The sequence below is a fragment of the Musca domestica genome, unplaced genomic scaffold, assembly GCF_030504385.1.
Source record: "Musca domestica strain aabys unplaced genomic scaffold, Musca_domestica.polishedcontigs.V.1.1 7, whole genome shotgun sequence".
Lineage (NCBI taxonomy): Eukaryota > Metazoa > Arthropoda > Insecta > Diptera > Muscidae > Musca > Musca domestica.
The window spans coordinates 6,021,964-6,039,855 of NW_026712383.1; the positions used below are offsets into that span (position 1 = coordinate 6,021,964).

Below are 17,892 nucleotides of genomic sequence, written 5' to 3' on the forward strand. Positions count from 1 at the left end.
AAGGACGAACCCTATTGAAATCTTCGTCCGATTTGCCTTTTATTGTGCACCAAACGTGTAATATCAGCCCGAATAGTATAGAATTTTGCACATACAACCAAATTAGGCCTAAAAATAAGTATGCCAAATTTGATCGAAATCGGTTCAGATATAGCTATAGCTCCCATATATAATGTTCATCCCATTTGTCCTTTTTGTCCTCCGCAGCCGTAATATGCACTCTGTAACAACAATATTTGGGGAAATATATGAAATGCAGCTCAGAAATACCTTTGCTAAATTTTATCGATGTCGGTTCAAATTTGGATATAGCTCCCATATATATTGTTCATCCGATTTGTTGTATTTGTTACCCACAGCCGTAATATGCACTCCGTAACAACGATATTCATGGAAATATATCAAATACAGGTCAGAAATATCTTTGCCAAATTTTATCGAGATCGGTTCAGATTTGTATATAGCTCCCATATATATCTTTATCTGATTTCAAATTAATTTTGCACCAAATGGGCAATACAAGTCCGAATTTAAAAGATACAAATGCTTCGGCTTAGTCCTTTGAATCTTAAATTATAATTATAATCATAGCGTGTATGATTGAATTCTCCCATAAAAACTTTTAATTGTTATGTGGAGCTCAACTAAATTAGCAAAGTGGTGTAGGGTATCATAAAATCGGCCCGCCTGACTTTAGAACTTTCGTTACTGGTTTAAATTTAAATTCTTTGACAAATTAAGATTTGCGTTTTAAATGCCACTGATTTTTTGTTGGTAGCATGAAATGTTTGAAACGTACCTTCATATCTTTAATATTTTGAAAATATTTTAAATTTGGGGTTCCGTTTTGTTTGGTGGACCATTCAACTTCTAGCTGTTATAAAAAGCACTTTTTTGCAAAACATATACATACATACATATTTTTTTTTTTTTTTTTTTGAAAATTATCCATATTTCATTTTCTAACAAATCAAAATTTATTTAAAATTTTAAACTATTTCGAAAATATATTGACTCAATTTTTCCTATTCAATAAAAATACTTTTCGCCTCAAGTTTCACTTAAAATTTCACGTAATGATAGCAGTGACATATTTAATGCGATGATCCTTTCTCTGTGTTGATATTAATGTTCTCCAACAATGTCCATTACAGAAACATTCGGACAAGCCTCCATCCCTGTGGCTGTGCTATTTGAAAAACAGTTGGCGGATGTTCACTTTGGGTGGTCTTTTAAAGTTGTTCGGCGATTTATTTGCGGTGATTGGCCCGTTGGCTATACAGCAAATTGTGCAATATATCGAAATCATGTATGGCATACATTACGATAGTCAGAGCGATAGCAACAACAACAACAACAATGAGAGTAAGCAGAATTTCATTTCTGATAACCATCAAGCGGGCAGCATCGGCAACAACAACACCAACAACAATATAAGTAAGTAATGGTAATAACAATACATCAATTGCACAAAATTACCACCCTCTCCCAGGAGAAGCAAATGCTTCTCATTATCCCCCTCCCTCTCTCTCTCTCTCGGTATGTGTGTGTGTTTCTATTACCAATCTCATTGTGTCATTATAGGAAGAAACATTAGAAGTAACCAGGCCATTAATGCCAGAGAAATAGCCCAAAAGGCAGTCAATGTCGTAACTGATGCTGCCGCCGCAGCTGCCTCTGCTGCTGCCATTGCAACAGGATCCAATGCAAATACAACAAGAGATCCAGCCTGGATGCTACCCAGTTACGACACCATTGATAACAATGATTTTGGAAATATTAATACCGATGTGTATAATCATCAAATTGCCAATGGTAACGCAACCACCACACAGCCTTATGCCCCACTTCCAGCTGGCTTTTCATCTTATGCCTCGTCCTACTCCCCACTGGGTCTTGACGGCATCGCCAGTGTGAGTGAAGTGGAAATTTACTATGCCACATGGTTGGATTTGGTAACGAATGGCTGGTGCATTGCCTGGCTGGTCCTGTTGGCTGCCCTGGCCCAGGGTGCCTTGTCACAGGCATCGACGCACATCCTTAATATGACAGGGATTCGCATCAAGACATCACTGCAGGGTCTCATCTATCGTAAAACACTATTGTTAAATTCGGCATTCATTGACACAAACAGCAGTAATGCCTCCAACACCAACAGCATCGCCACTGCCTCCAAGAGCTTGGAAGACACAAAGGAAACTGAAATGTCGAATGACTTGCAACAATCGAATGATAATCATTGCAGAACGGAAAATGGTGTGAAGAATAGTAATTGCAATACGACGATGACAACGACATCTAGGTCAGATAATGATAGTCTCATTGATGATACCAATGGAGGTGGTGGTGGTCGTAATGATGATAATAATGCTGGAGAGCAGATCAATTTACCGACAACAACACTACCAACATCGATGAAGAATAACAACAATGTCCCAAAATCGAATGACAACAACTGTAAGTATTCCTGAAGACATTTTCAAATAATACAAATAAGTATTAGGTTTTGAAAAAGGGAAATTGTAACACTTAAAGAGAAGGTAATATTAGGTTCATTGGGATTATGGAGGTATATTTGGCATTTGTAAGAATTTTGTATTCACCATTGTAGCAAATTATGGGTTAAGTTGAATGTAATGGCGATTCGTTGCAAGAACCAAAATGTTTTAAATTATAACCTTCACCAAATAAAGATGCAGAACGAGAGAGATATACAGAGAAAAACAGTGCAATGGTATTGACCAAAATGAAGTCAATACCGTACCGTACCCGATATTCGGTATTTTGATGATTTTAGCGACATTATTTAACGGAATTGTTTGAAATTTGGCATTTGAAGTTCGTAATGGATACTACCGCCTAAGACAGAAAATTATCTATGCAGGTCCACGTCTTCGTATAGCCCCTATATAACAGTACCCCCCGATATTCGGTGTTTTGATGATTTTAGCGACATTATTTACCGGAATCGTTTCAAATTTGGTATTTGAAGTTCGAAATGGATGCTACATCCTAAGTTAAAAAATGAGCCATGTAGGTCCACGTCTTCGTATAGCCCCCATATACCGTACCCTCCCGATATTCGGTATTTTGATGATTTTAGCGACATTATTTACCGGGATTGTTTTAAATTTGGCATTTGAAGTTCGTAAGTGATACTTCAGGCCATGCCAGAAAATTGTCTGTGCAGGTCCACGTCTTCGTATAGCCCCCATATAAAGGTACCCCCTATATTCGGTATTTTGATGATTTTAGCTACAGTCTAAACAGATTTTTCTTCAAGTTTCGCATTTAAATATTGTGATAACTTATGACAAAAGTTGCCTATGCAGGTCCATGTCGTCGTATATGTATTCGGTATTTTTAATGTTTTAACAGAATTTTTAACGAATTTTATTATTATTTTTTTTGGGAATTGTCAAATTTGTACCAAATGGTGGAGGGTATTAAAAGTTCGGTCCGGCGGAACTTACAGCTTTTTTACTTGTTAGTTCCTAAATTTAATAAGTTAAATGGAATCAGCCGGCAATGACGACTGCTGCATACACTCAACCAATTTTCAGTTTCTCAAGATATCGATAAATATAAGTATTTAAAATCGTTACCCTTTCTGGGAAAGAATCGTTACCCGAATGCTTGTTTTGCATTTTATGAGCGTTTTGTTATCCAAAATATTGACCTCTTTGTGGGGAAGGTATCAGAAGGATTTGGTCGCTATATCCCATATTTACATAAGATATTGTCTAGGTGGAAACATTAGGATACGCCGTTTATAAGGAATCGGATGCCCATTTCGCGTTTTGAGAGTACTAGAAGGAGTAGTCCGATATCTACCACACTCACAACAAATCGCCTGTCAATAAAAAATATTGGAACGTGTCGAATTTGAAAGAAACCGAATGATTTTCTCCCATTTTGTGAGCTTTGTTATTATTCAAAATGTTAACCCTTGTGGGGGAGGTATCAGATGGAGTTGTCCGATATAGCATAGATCTTGAGCTGGTAAAAATATTAGAATATGTGTAATTTGAAAATAATCGGACTATTATTTCACATTTTATAAGAGTTATAATTATACAAAATGTTAACCCTTTATGGATGAGGTAGTTGATGGAGTGGGCCGATATTGTCCATTTTTGCACCTCATCTAGAACTGGTGAAAATATTAAGAACTGCAAGATTGGAGGAACATCGAATGATCCTTTCTCTTTCTAAGAAGCATGATATTTTATTTGAAAGTTTTGACCTTTTGTGTGGGAGATACCAGAAGGAGAGGACCGATATTGCCTATTTCAGTGACGATCTAATATATATAATAATAATCTAATATATATAATATATAATAAGACTACCATGTACCAAGTTTGGATCAAGTCGGACTCTCCCTTCCAGAGTCATTTTAGTACTTCTGCAGAACTTTTGTTGTCAGTAACTTTTCATTTTCATGGAGTGGGAAAAATTCTTATAAACTGAAATTCCAGTCTATAAATTTGAAATGGATTGCCCGTTCTTGCCTGTTCTCTCTTCACCTCGTAGCGTGTCGACAGCGAAATGGAAAAATTAACATGTAAGTCGATAGATCTTTGGTAATTTTTATCTTCCGGAAGCGGTTAACTCTAATGACAAAGGAACATTGGAATCTTCTGGATCTATATAAAACCATTAAAGAAAGTCCTAAAGTCGGGCGGGGCCGATTTTATGATACCCTACACCACTTTGCTAATTTATTTGACCTCCACATAACAATTAAAAGTTTTTATGGGAGAATTCAGTCATACACCCTATGATTTTATTTATAATTTAAAATTCAAAGGACTAAATATGCCGAAGCATTTGTACCTTTTAAATTCGGGCATGTATTGCCCATTTGGTGCAAAATTAATTTGAAATCAGATAAAGATATATATAGGAGCTATATCCAAATCTGAACCGATCTCGATAAAATTTGGCAAATATATTTCTGAGCTGTATTTCATATATTTCTCTGAATATCGTTGTTACGGAGTGCATATTACGGTTGTGGGTAACAAATACAAGAAATCGGATGAACAATATATATGGGAGCTACAGCTATATCTGAACCGATCTTCACCAAATTTGGCATACTACCTTCTAGACTCAATTCGGTCGTATGTGCCAAATTCCATCCTATTTGGGCTAATATTAGACGTTTGATGCAAATTAAAGTTAAATGGGACGAAGTTATATATGGGAGCTATATCCAAATCTGAAACGATCTCGATAAAATTTAGCAAATGTATTTCTAAGCTGCATTTTATATATTTCCCCAAATATTGTTGTTGCAGAGTGCATATTACGGCTGCGGAGGGCAAAAATAACAAATCGGACGAACAATATATAGGGGAGCTATAGCTATATCTGAACCGATTTCGATCAAATTTGGCATACTTATTTTCAGGCCTAATTTGGTTGTATGTGCGAAATTCCATACTATTCGGGCTGATATTACACGTTTGGTGCACAATAAAAGTCAAATCGGACGAAGATATATATGGGGGCTATATCTAAATTTTTACCGATTATCTCCAATATCAATAGGATTCGTCCTTGGGCCAAACAAATGTTGTTTGGAAAATTTCATCTCAATCGGATAACAAATGCGACCTGCACTTTGTTCACAAGAATTCATGGACAGACGGACGGACGAACTGACATGCATAAATCAACTCAGAAAGTGATTCTATGCAGATCATCAAAAGGAGCTATGAGTCTATTTCGTTTCCTTTTGCCTGTTACAAACAAATGCACAAAGACATAATACCCTGACCACCTTGTGGTGTAGGGTATAAAGAGAAGTTAGTTGCTCCAGAGAGCAAGATTAGATGGAGACTGTAAAGAGGGGAAGGTCAGCTAAATCATCACTGAATGAGGTTTCCATACTACCCATATCCTTCCTTTGCCAGAATAATCGTAACACACAGGGAACCACCACCATCCGTTTCAGGACATTTGGAGTCGATCTAGCGATGTCTATCCGCCCGTCTGTAGGTCTGTCTGTTGTGCTCGATAACCCTCGAAGTGAGTATCCGATTTGATTCAAACTTGGTGCATCGTAGTATTATTGTCAAACTTAGATCGAGTTCGGAGATGGGCAATATCGGTCCACTCCTTCTGGTAACTCCCCCATAAAAGGTCGCCCGCATAAGGTTAAAATTTTGAATATCCATGAAGTTCATAAAATGCGAAATTAACATTCGATTCCATTTAGACTTGGTACATCTCAATATTTCCATAATCGCAAGATCTTTTGTGAGGATGGTAGAGATCGGACAAATTCTTATCTGTCATAGACTGTAGTGCAATTAGGAACTTCAAATTCGAAATTTGAAATAATTCCAGTGAATATCATCAAAATATCGAATATAGGGAGGTACAGTTATGTGGGACCTATAACTAAACGTGATCTGCAGACGAAACACACATTTGAGTAAAATTTTATTCTGATCAAGAATATATATACGTTGTGGGGTCTAAAATGTTTATTTTGAGGTGATACCAACGGATTGACAAACTCCATACTATGGTGAAGGGTATAAAAAGTTATCGTTACAAACTAAAACGATGAGGCAAGAGCACGGACCGGGTCAGCCAGTTTCTTTATATTTTTCATCCGCAATACCACATTTGGGGCCCAAATAACGAATCAACCAAAAATATTGCCGAATCTCCCTGAAGTTCACACAATCACAGTCGAAGAACTCATACTTAATTCGACAGTGTACAGAAAAAGAAAAGCTTGCGTCTGAAAATGTAACGTTGATATACCCAAATTTTCAAATTTCCAAAACCGCGGACGCTTTCTCTCACATCGTAGGTGCTGTCCTTTCACGGGAGGGAAAACCCTAATATTTTTTACGGACCATCAACCGCTAACATTTGCAATTTCGGGCATAAATCCAAACTCCAACTCCAAAATTAAGCGACGAGAGTCTTTTATGCGACGTAAAGATTTTTACGAGGAGTCCAAGAACATGATAGTCATAACTGATAGCGGTTTCAATGGATCCGCTGCCTGCCACTTTTTATTGGCTAGCTTTCTGTCCATCGGACAATTTGCAGGCTACTATTGACGTCTATATTATTTTTTTTTTAATGGGTATATACAATATCGGCCATAATCTAAGCACCCCCTCAGTACATATTTTTTATACCCTCCACCATACTATGGAGGGTATATTAATTTTGTCATTCCGTTAGTAACTCCTCGAAATACTCACGTCAGACCCAACAAAGTATATATATTCTTGATCAGCGTAAAATTCTAAGACGATTTAGCCATGCCCGTTTGTCTGTCTGTGTGTCTGTCTGTCTGTCCGTCTGTCTGTCTGTCTGTTGTAATCACGCTATCTTTCTAACAAATTGAGATAGAAGGCTAAAATTTCGCACACATGTATATTTTGCCAGTAGGCAGGTTAAGTTCGTAAATGGGTCATGTAGGTCCAAGTTTTCATATAGCCCCCATAGCGGTCTCGATATTCGGTATTTTGATGATTTTAGCGACATTATTCACCGGAATTGTTTCAAATTTGGCATTTGAAGTTCGTAATGGATACTACAGACTAAGACAGAAAATTATCTGTGCAGGTCCACGTCTTCGTATAGCCCCCATATAACGGTACCCCCCGATATTCGGTATTTTGATGATTTTAGCGACATTATTGAACGGAACCGTTCCAAATTTGGTATTTGAAGTTCGTAATAGTTACTGCAGCAGAAAACAGAAAATGGGCCATGTAGGTCCACGTCTTCGTATAGCCCCCATATAACGGTACCCCCTATATTCGGTATTTTGATGATTTTAGCTACATTATAAACAAATTTTTCTTCATGTTTCGCATTTAAATGTTGTAATAACTTATGACAAAAGTTGCCTATGCAGGTATACGTCGTCGTATAGACATTCGGTATTTTTAAGATTTTAACAGAATTTTTAAAGGATTTTTTTATTTTATTTATTTATTTTATTTTTTTTTTTGGAAATTGCCAGATTTGTACCAAATGGTGGAGGGTATTAAAAGTTCGGCCCGGCCGAACTTACAGCTTTTTTACTTGTTAAATGATAATATTTTTAAGAAAACAAAGTAATTAAATTTTTTTTTTTTTATTTTTAATTATTTATATCTTTGTTATTGAAAAACACAAACTTAAGGAATTCAGAATTTAATGAAAAAAGTTAAAATTAAAAAAATATTTTAAGTCGCAAATGGAAGCGGATTAGAATTCTTGATGATTGGAAAGCCGGCTTATAAAGACATCAATTGAGTGCAAAATATTCGATCAGCAGATCAATTATTTCTAGGCTAATTAAAAAGTTTTTGCAGACTGGTCGCACATCTCCTACTCATTCTGGAGGAAGGCCACGTGAAACTTCGCGACAGGAAGACTCCTTAATCAAAATGACAATCCAAAATGATCCTACAGCATCTTCTAGTCACATACGGAACCGCTTAGATTTAAAAATTAGCGAATTATTCGCAGAAAGGCGGTAGAGGCCGGATTATTCAGTAGACGACCAGAAAAAACCTTTCATATCGTCAAAAAATAGAAAAGCCAGACTTGAATTCGCAAAGGGCCATCTCAGCTGGAGTGTCCAAAAATGGAAAACTGTGCTGTTTTCTGACCAATCTAAGTTTAATTTAAAGGATTCAGATGGTATAAGGCGTGTACGCAGACCAAATGGGCAAAGGTTAAATCCTAAATATTGCAAAGGCACTGTAAAGCATGGAGGCGGAAATATAATGGTTTGGGGTTGTTTCTCTGGGCAAGGGATTGGGCTAATTCATAAGATTGATGGAATTATCGATCGTTTTATGTATCGTGACATATTAAGAGACGTGATGTTGCCTTATGCTGAAGAAGAGATGCCACTACAACGGACATTCCAGCAAGATAACGACTCCAAGCACACACAAAAGTGGTTTCAGAACAATTTGATAAAAGTTCTCCCTTGGCCTGCCCAGTTCCCCGATCTTAACCCAATCAAAAATCAACCGAGAAAATTGCAAAACCAAAGAAAATTTATTTGAAGCCGCAAAAATAGCCTGGGAAGCCATATCACCTGATATAATTAATAATTTAATAAACTCTATGCCTAAAAGATGTGCGTGTGTCATCCAGAATAAAGGATTCGCAACGAAATATTGATTTCAATCGTTTTTTTTTTCACCTTAAAATGGGGGTGCTTTAGTTTAGTCCACTTATAATTTCGACTTAAAATATTTTTTGAATTCTAACATTTTTTTAATAAATTATGAATTCCTATAGTTCTTGTTTTTCAATAATAAAGGTATAAATAAATTAAAAAAAATAAAAAAAATTGTTTTAAAATTTGTTGTCTTAAAAAAATTATCATTTTAAAAAAAAGTACTGAAGAGGTGCTTAGGATTTGGCCAATACTGTATATCGTTTTAAGGCATCGTATGGTGGATGTCATCTGGTACCATTATCTCCGGGAGCAGTTTCATATTTTACTTGGACACTAATTTCCAATTATGTTCGAAAACATCCTTTTATGTATTTCGTCCTTTACATTTGATTCATGTGATATAATCATCTTGATTTCAATGATATTTATTTGTTTTAATCAAAATAACATCAAATTTCCCATATTTCTTTTTTTCTAGCCCTAAACGACATTGGAGCCATAACAAATTTGATGTCTGAGGATACCCTGAATATAATGTCCTTCTTTTGGATTGCTCACTACGTTTGGGCCATACCGTTGAAAGTAAGTACTTAGTTGCTGTAGTAGTAAATCTTTGCTAGAGATAAATGAAACAAAATTCTCCAGAATCGATCTGGTAATTATCGAGAATTCCCATCCAATTTGGCCAACGCTTCATTGACAATAAATAACAAATTGGACATTATTCAATGGAAAAAAATATTTATTTTTTCCGATAGATTTTTTTCAACTTAACGAAGGCAAAAAGAAATCAAAAAGAGAAAAAACGCCAACAATTGAGAAAGACGAGATAGTGTAATGTAAAATAAATGGTTTTAAAATGCAATTAATTTATAGTTACAAAAAAGCCAGTCAGTAAGTGGGGGAGGAAAAGGGAGAGAGAGAGGGAGAGCAAAGGGACCAGGGCAGAGTTACTAATTTTTTTTTGCGGCCGACAGATTTATATCCAAAACTTCAATAATGGCAGGCAACCAAAATGATGGATATAAAAATCTCGTTTGAAATTAAAATGGAATGGAAATTCATTGGGAATTTTATTTCTTTGTTTCGAACGAAACGGAAACTGGACAGCACTGTAACAGTTTCCATAATTTATGCTCTTAAAGTGTTTGATGAGCGAGCGAGGGAGAGTACTAAAAACGCAGCAAGGCAGTATTGATTGACCTACATTTTGATACTTGGGAGTCGTGTTGGAAATTGTTTAATTGTTCACAGAGCATTTTTTTCTGAAATGGAATGTTCTTAATGATTTAATACTTACTTTTATTGAGTTTACATTTTTTATAGACGTAATTGGTCTTATAAAGAGCTACGTTATAAATGGTTGAATCAACTGAGGCTGGAATAATAATTTTTATTAGCATGTGTGTGTGAGCAGAAAATTTATATTAAAAGGCACTAAATAATATCCCATGGACACCCTACCCGGTAGAGAGGAAAAGTCTACTTTTAGAGTTCTTTCTTCAACAAAAAATCGATTTTTCTTCTCAACATAAAGTCGACTGAAATCAATTTCGATTTTATATTTTATTCGTCAACCAACATAAAAGCTTTGATTGTGTTTGTTTCACAGGCGTGAAAATCTAGAGAGTCCCTATCTCTCTCTCTATCTCTCTCTCTCTCGGTAAACTTTGTTTGTGTTAATTCAGCTGCTGGAACAAACCGATTGTTAAACCAATTTTGGAAATGAAAATGTTGAATGAATTATTGAAAAATTCATATTATAATCACCTCTGATTTGCGTCGTATAAAAAAACATTTAAAAATCCACTTATTTTTATACCTTGAACCTCCTCCTTATAATAACTTTGTCATGCCGTTTGTAACATCCCTAAATATTCGTCGTAGACCCCATAATGTATATATTTTCATAATCAGCATAAAATTTTAAGACGATTTAACGATGTCCGTCTGTCTGTCCGTCTTTCTGTTGAAATCACGATACAGCCCACATTATTTGTCGTAGAGCGTCAAAAATTAGCAGAAAAATGTTTATTGTGTCTAGGATGGTTGGTATTGAATTGATGAGACATATCGGTCCAAGTTTTGGTATAGTCGCCATATAACGGTACATCCCGATTTTCGGTATTTTGATGGTTTTTGTCACATTTTTGCATTGATTTGTCTAAAAATTGGTATAGGTCCACATAACATTTTATGTATAGGTCCACGCTTTGGTATAGCCTCCATATAACGGTATCTTCCGATATTCGGTATTTTGATGGTTTTTGTCACATTTTATCGCGGATTTTTCTAAAAATTGGAATTTGTTGATCATAATGAGTTCTAGCTCCGTTGGCGAAATGTTGTATGTATAGGTCCACGCTTTTGTGTAGCCCGATATTCGGTATTTTGATGATTTTTGCCACATTTTCCCACCAATTTTTCTAAAAATTGGTATTTGTGGGTCAAAATTGGTTCTAGTGTTTCAATTACCCTAAGTTGGAGGGTATTAAAAGTTTGTCCGGGCCGAACTTAATGTTTTTTACTTGTTCAAAAAATTTTGACATATCAATGTTCCCAAGCGTAGATGCATCTACCTATATTCTTCTACCATGACGCAATCATTGTTTTGTGTATAAAACTCACCATCGATCTGTAAATTCACAACCGGAACTGATTTTTTACTTTAACATAAAATGAACACAGACAATGTTTACCGAGAGAGCGAGAGTTACTCTCTTTGATGTGCATGTCTGTGAAACATACGCAATCAAAGCTTTTGTGCAAAGCATGGGTAAAAATAAATATATCGTTGCATAATTTTTGGCTGCCATGGAAAAATTCACCAAAATCTATGAAGGGCCGAATTTATGGCAAGAAAACGTAGAGCTGTATAGAGCTGGAACTCTAATTTTTCTAAGAAGAAATTTAAACTTATTCTAAAATTTGATGCTATTTCCGACATCTTTTATTTTACTTCAGTAAAATTTAAAAAGAATGTAAAAATTATGGCGTTTGACTTTGTTGAAGTTTTTGATCTTACCCTGTAAATTGGATATGTAATTAAACGCCAATCTCAAATTGAAAAAGTCGGTTTTGCAGTCAGATGGAGGTATTTAAATTTGGAATTTTGACTTCTATTATAATTAATCAAACTGTTGACACTGTAAGGTATGGGCCAAAATTGTCTATTTCATATAGGATCTAAAAAAATATGCGAGTGCCAGATTTGGACTATATCGACTACTTCCATGACTTCATGTGAGATATGTGATAATTTTATGAAAATGTTCATATGTGCGTGAGGTACCAGTTATAGTCGACCGAAGTATTCCATATTCATACTAAAGGCCTGCACAAGACGAATTGTATGAATTGTGCTTTTTTCGACACACTGACTTTGTCTACTCAATCATGCGCTATGTATTTGATAGGCAATGACAACCAACAACATCCCCCATTTTGATTCATATGTGCCATTGTCTAAAGTTCGATCGTGGCATGGCTGACTCGAATATTTGCATGGTGTTCTCCATAAATGCAGGGTGTCAACGATGACATTGAACCGTGTCATCGTCAAATTGTGTGTCATTTGTGTACGTGTGCTTAAATTGAGAGAGTGTGTGTGTGTGTTACTTTCGACGGTGAGGGTGTGTTTTTGTGTGCGCTGTAATTTTGAAGTAACAAACACCGCGTAAATATAAAATTGAGTTCAATAACAAAATGTGTATAGACATCAACAAATTAATAGAAAAAATGAAATACATTCTTAACAATCCCAATTTATTGGTGATTATCATAAAATTTTGGTCATAAAAAAGAGGTAAATATTGTTTGCCTATTTTCTATCAACATATAGTGTTCTTTTACACCTCAATACCGGAGGCAAACATTTATGAAATCAATCAAAATGAGGAAATTTTTCAGGGGATTATTGTTTTTTAATAAGGACTAACATTTTAGATTGTTCGTCAATAACCACGAAATGTGAAAATTTTGTGTGGACCAATTAGAATTACCTTTAATATTTTAGTAATCGCCAAGAAATTCTTTATTACAAAATATTTTTTTTTCACATATCGAGAAAGCAGGTAGCGATTGCGCTTTGCCTTCATCACGTGTGTGTCTTTTTCGTTGGCAATTGTTTCATATTTGTTGTTGTTTTTTGATAGAACATTTTTGTATGACACACTATTCAACAATCCCTTTTATTGGTATATGTTATGACGATGGGTTTGAGTGTGACCGACATGACGAGACATCGAGCATTTGGTTGGATGTCACGTACTGTTATGCGTTTGATCAAACAGGGCACAACATCTAATAGAGATAAAAATATTGGTATGGGAAAAATTACAAGAAAATCGAATATTTATATCAAATTTTATGCGAAATCATAAATTCCATATTTGTTTCAGGTTTCTGGTTGAGAGAAATATTTAGATATATATATGTACCAGAAGAGATTCGAAGTTATATGTCATCTTCACAACTGATCTTGTATTAGCAAAAAATGTCAGATTTTTCGTTTTTCAACAATCTTGAACCCCAATCTTGTAGGTACCAGAAAATATGGTTTGATCTCTACCATCTTTATAACAGATCTTGTGTTGATGGAAATATTGATATATGTCAAGTGTGAATGGATTCGGATGTTAATTTCGTTTTTTAATGAGCTTCATGGATATTCATAATTGTTTAGCAATTGTTGTGGAGGTACCAGAAGGAGTAGACCGATATATCCCATCTTCACAACAGATCTTGTATTAGTAGAAATAATGGGATGCGTGAATTATAGGGAGAACCTGATGCTTATTTTGGGTTTGGGTGGACCGATAATGTCTATTTTCGTACCTGTCCTAACAGAAAATAAATTTTTTGAACATTTCGACTTTTTTTGTGAGGGGGGGGGGGGGTACTAGAAGGAGCGGTCTGATATCGTCCATCTCCGAACTCGATCTAAGTTTGACAAAAATACTACGATGTACCAAGTTTGGATCACTCCCTTCAAAAGTTATCGGGCGCACCAGCCAGCCAGACAGACAGACGGACGGACACCGCTAGATCGACTCCAAATGTCCCGAAACGGATTTAGTCCAAAGAGTTCTAGGGTCTGAATTCGTTATTTCGTTGAGGCACGTTTTGGCCGTATATACCATCTCTAGCCATATGGCTGAGGGTATTAAAATATCATAAGCTGAAAGTTGACCTTGATAACTTAGAGATGGATGGATTGATTTTGATAAAATTAAAACATCGCTCTCAATTCATGGGAAGTATAATTTTGTCAGATTCTGAGGCTTTTCAGAGGAGTACGTCCTTCTATAGCTCTTCATGCCTTCAATAAAAAGAAAACTTTGTTCGAATTTCTTCTTTCACGAAAAGCCACTAAGTTTAGTGGACAAATGAGAGTTTATTCAGGGAATAGCTACTCAGAGTTTGATGCCGTCGTTTGCACTCACGATTTTCAATAGAAAGCTCTTCTCATAATGTACGTGGGATAGCCATTAACAAAGTTTTTGCATTGATTCAGGTTGTCTTATCTAACCTACAGATTCCTTACAATGACTCTTTAGAGAGGTTTCTTTTAGTGAAAGCCTGTGAAACTTTTGAGAGTATATTAAAGAGAATGACTTGAATTTTCCGTTTAACAGATTTTTAAAAAAAAATATTTTAAGAAAAGTGTTCTCTTTTTTATAAGACTTCTAAAAGGTCCGTTATATATAAACAGACCTATTAAATACCTTATTTTTGAAAGTTCTTTTATTTGAAATTACCTGGTGTAATTTCTATCAAAAACAAATAATACAAGGTTGATTTAAATCCACAATTTAAAGTTGAAGCCACAAATTATTTGGTTTGCAATAAAATCGTTGTAATGGTTACAGCATTTTCTAAATACCACATCCCAACTCCTCCAATCCTTGTATTAATAGCTTGCTTTTCTTCACTTTCTACAAACAACAAACTAAACGTACCCAACCACACACGTTTACATACACACATACGCATTTGTATGAGTATCCACTCACACTCTGACACCTAACAAATTACAAATATTTTTTACAACACATGTATGCGCATAATTAATTTTTCCATTCAAAAGGTGGATGATGGAGTTCAACAGTTCACGCCGAGTGTAGCCACAATCCGTAAGAGTACCTACCTATGTGTACCTCCTATACGGAGCACTCCGCTGGTTCACAGCCTTTGTGCTGTTGTTGCTGATGCTTGCCTTTCCATGTGATATAATGAGTCCGCTGCCATTTGTTAAGCGTGCAACAAGGCTGGCTGTTGCTTTATAAACCTTGTGTTACTTCGGTATTATTTGCATGTTTTAACTTAAGTCATTTATTTTTTGTTGCTGTTGTTGTTTGGCTCCTCGCTTCGTTGGCTGATAGCTGTTGCTGTTGCTGTTACTGGCATTACAAGCGTTTACCTTTTGATGTCTGTTGCTATAAATTTTCGAAAAGTAAACATATTTATTTAAATTAACCAACCAAACAACAGTTAAACCACACGCCTGAGAAAAGACAGAGAGACACAGAGACGTACACCGACACACACACATATTCACACATACACACTCGCCCGCATGTGATTGTTCGAACACCCACCCCATACGAGTAATTAAAATGAAAATTGCGGAGAACTGCAATTGCTGAGCTTTAAAATGGAAATGGAAAATGCTACCTTGTAAGGAATAAATGTGTGTGCGGTTTATAAATTGTCAACGTACAGGGTCGGCATCCTTTGTGGTTGTTCTGCAACACTGCTTGTCAGAAAGCAACAGGATACCGTTCGGGAATTATTCTATATATCTTATCCATACCATTAATGTAATGAAAACACCAATTGGTTTGGAATCAATAATTTTTGGAGAGTAACTCCTCTACTTCTTTTAAATATGGAAGCGTGGAACCTAGGCTAATGATAAGACTTCTGTATGAGTGGTCAGGGTATTATGTGTTTGTGCATTTTTTTTTGTAAAAGACAAAAGGGAAACAAGATAGACACATAGTTCCTTTTAATGATCTGCATAGAATCACATTCTGAGTCGATTTATGCATGTCCGTCCGTCCGTCTGTCCATGTATTTTTGTAAATAAAGTACAGGTTGCATTTATTTCCCGATCCAGATGAAATTTAGCATAAACCATTTGTTTGACCCAAGGACGATCCATATTGAAATTAGAGATAATTGTTCAAAATTTAGATACATCTACCATATATATCTTCGTCCGACTTGCCTTTTATTGTGCACCAAACGTACAATATCAGCCCAAATAGTATGGAATTTTTCACATACGACCAAATTAGACCTGAAAATAGGTAAACCAAATTTGATCTAAATCGGTTCAGATACAGCTATAGCTCCCATTTATGTTGTTCATCCGATTTGTTATTTTTGTCGTCCGCAGCCGTAATTTGAGCTCAGAAATACCTTTGCTAAATTTTATCGAGACCGTCTCAGAATAGGATAGAACTCCTATATATATCCTCAACCGATTTCGTGTTAATTGTGCACCAAATAGCCAATATAAGTCCCTATGACCTGCATTTTGGTATATCCGAAGGAATTTAGTCTATAAAATAGTACTTCAAATTTGATGTAAATCGGTTCAGATGTAGCTATAGCTCCCATATATATGATTAATCCGATTTGGGGTTCAAAGTCCCTCACGAGCGTAATATGCATTCCACAACAATCATTTTTTGTAGCAGATACAGGTCTGAAATAAGTGTATCAAATTTTGTCAAGATCGTTTTAGATTTGGATATAGCTCCGATTTCGGGTTTATTGTGCGCCAAATAGCCAATGTCAGTCCAAATGACATGAATTTTGACATATCCGACCGAATTCAGTCTAGAAACAAGTACATCAAGTACATACAATTTGGTGAAAATCGCTTCAGATATAGCTATAGCTCCTATATATATGTTCCATCTGATTATGTGTTTAAGTCCCTCACATTCCATAATCATTGCCTTATTTTTTACAAATTTTATTGAATGAAAGCAAAAAATGTCGGAAATAGCATCAAATTTTAGAATAAGTTTAAATTTGTTCGAATTGGTCACCTTTGGCACAAATTATGGTCTTCAAACGGCCAATGAAACCGTCACACGCTGTTTGAATGTTGCTCTGCGGTATTTCGACCCATTCGACATTGTCTGTTCTGACTTATGTATGTAATAAAATCAATACTTTTCATTTATAAACAAGTTAAAAAGAAGTAAGTTCGGCCGGGTCGAACTTTGAATAACCTCCACCATTTGGAACGAATTTGAAAATTTTCAAAAAATAAAATGCTTAAAAAATTCTGCTAAAATTTAAAAAAAAACCGAATATAGCCATTATATTGGGGTCTATACGACTTGGACCTACATAGGCATTGTTTGTCATAAGCCATTACCATATTCAAAATCGAAACTTGAAATAAACGGTGAATAATGTAGCTAAAATCATCAAAATATCGTACCGTTATATCGTTATATCGGAGCTGTGCGAAGACCTGAACCAGGATAGACAATTTTCTGTCATAGGTTGTAGCATCCATTACGAACTGCAAATACAACATCTCAAACAATTTCGGTGAGTATTGTACCTAAAACCGCCAAAATATCGAATATAGGAAGGTACTGATGTATGGGGCCTATACGAAGTCCTGGACCTGCATAGACAGTTTTCTGTCACTGACTGTAGTTCTCATTACGAATTCTAAATGCGTAATTTAAAACAAT

At 35.6% G+C, this 17,892-nt stretch overlaps 1 protein-coding gene across 2 annotated transcripts in view; it reads left to right on the top strand.

Annotated features, from left to right (window-relative positions):
- LOC101896101 (ATP-binding cassette sub-family C member Sur) overlaps positions 1 to 17,892 on the top strand; it is a 223,289-nt gene that overhangs the window by 85,469 nt on the left and 119,928 nt on the right. The window contains exons 1-4 of one of the 2 annotated variants that reach the window (XM_020039687.2): positions 1,006 to 1,073; positions 1,155 to 1,437; positions 1,585 to 2,457; positions 9,645 to 9,748. In XM_020039687.2, the coding sequence (XP_019895246.1) occupies positions 1,212 to 1,437; positions 1,585 to 2,457; positions 9,645 to 9,748 (1,203 nt within the window). In that variant the 5' untranslated portion in view covers positions 1,006 to 1,073; positions 1,155 to 1,211. Of the gene's footprint in view, positions 1 to 1,005; positions 1,074 to 1,154; positions 1,438 to 1,584; positions 2,458 to 9,644; positions 9,749 to 17,892 lie in introns of those variants that run through there. The other variant, XM_011297641.3, reaches the window with a different exon arrangement.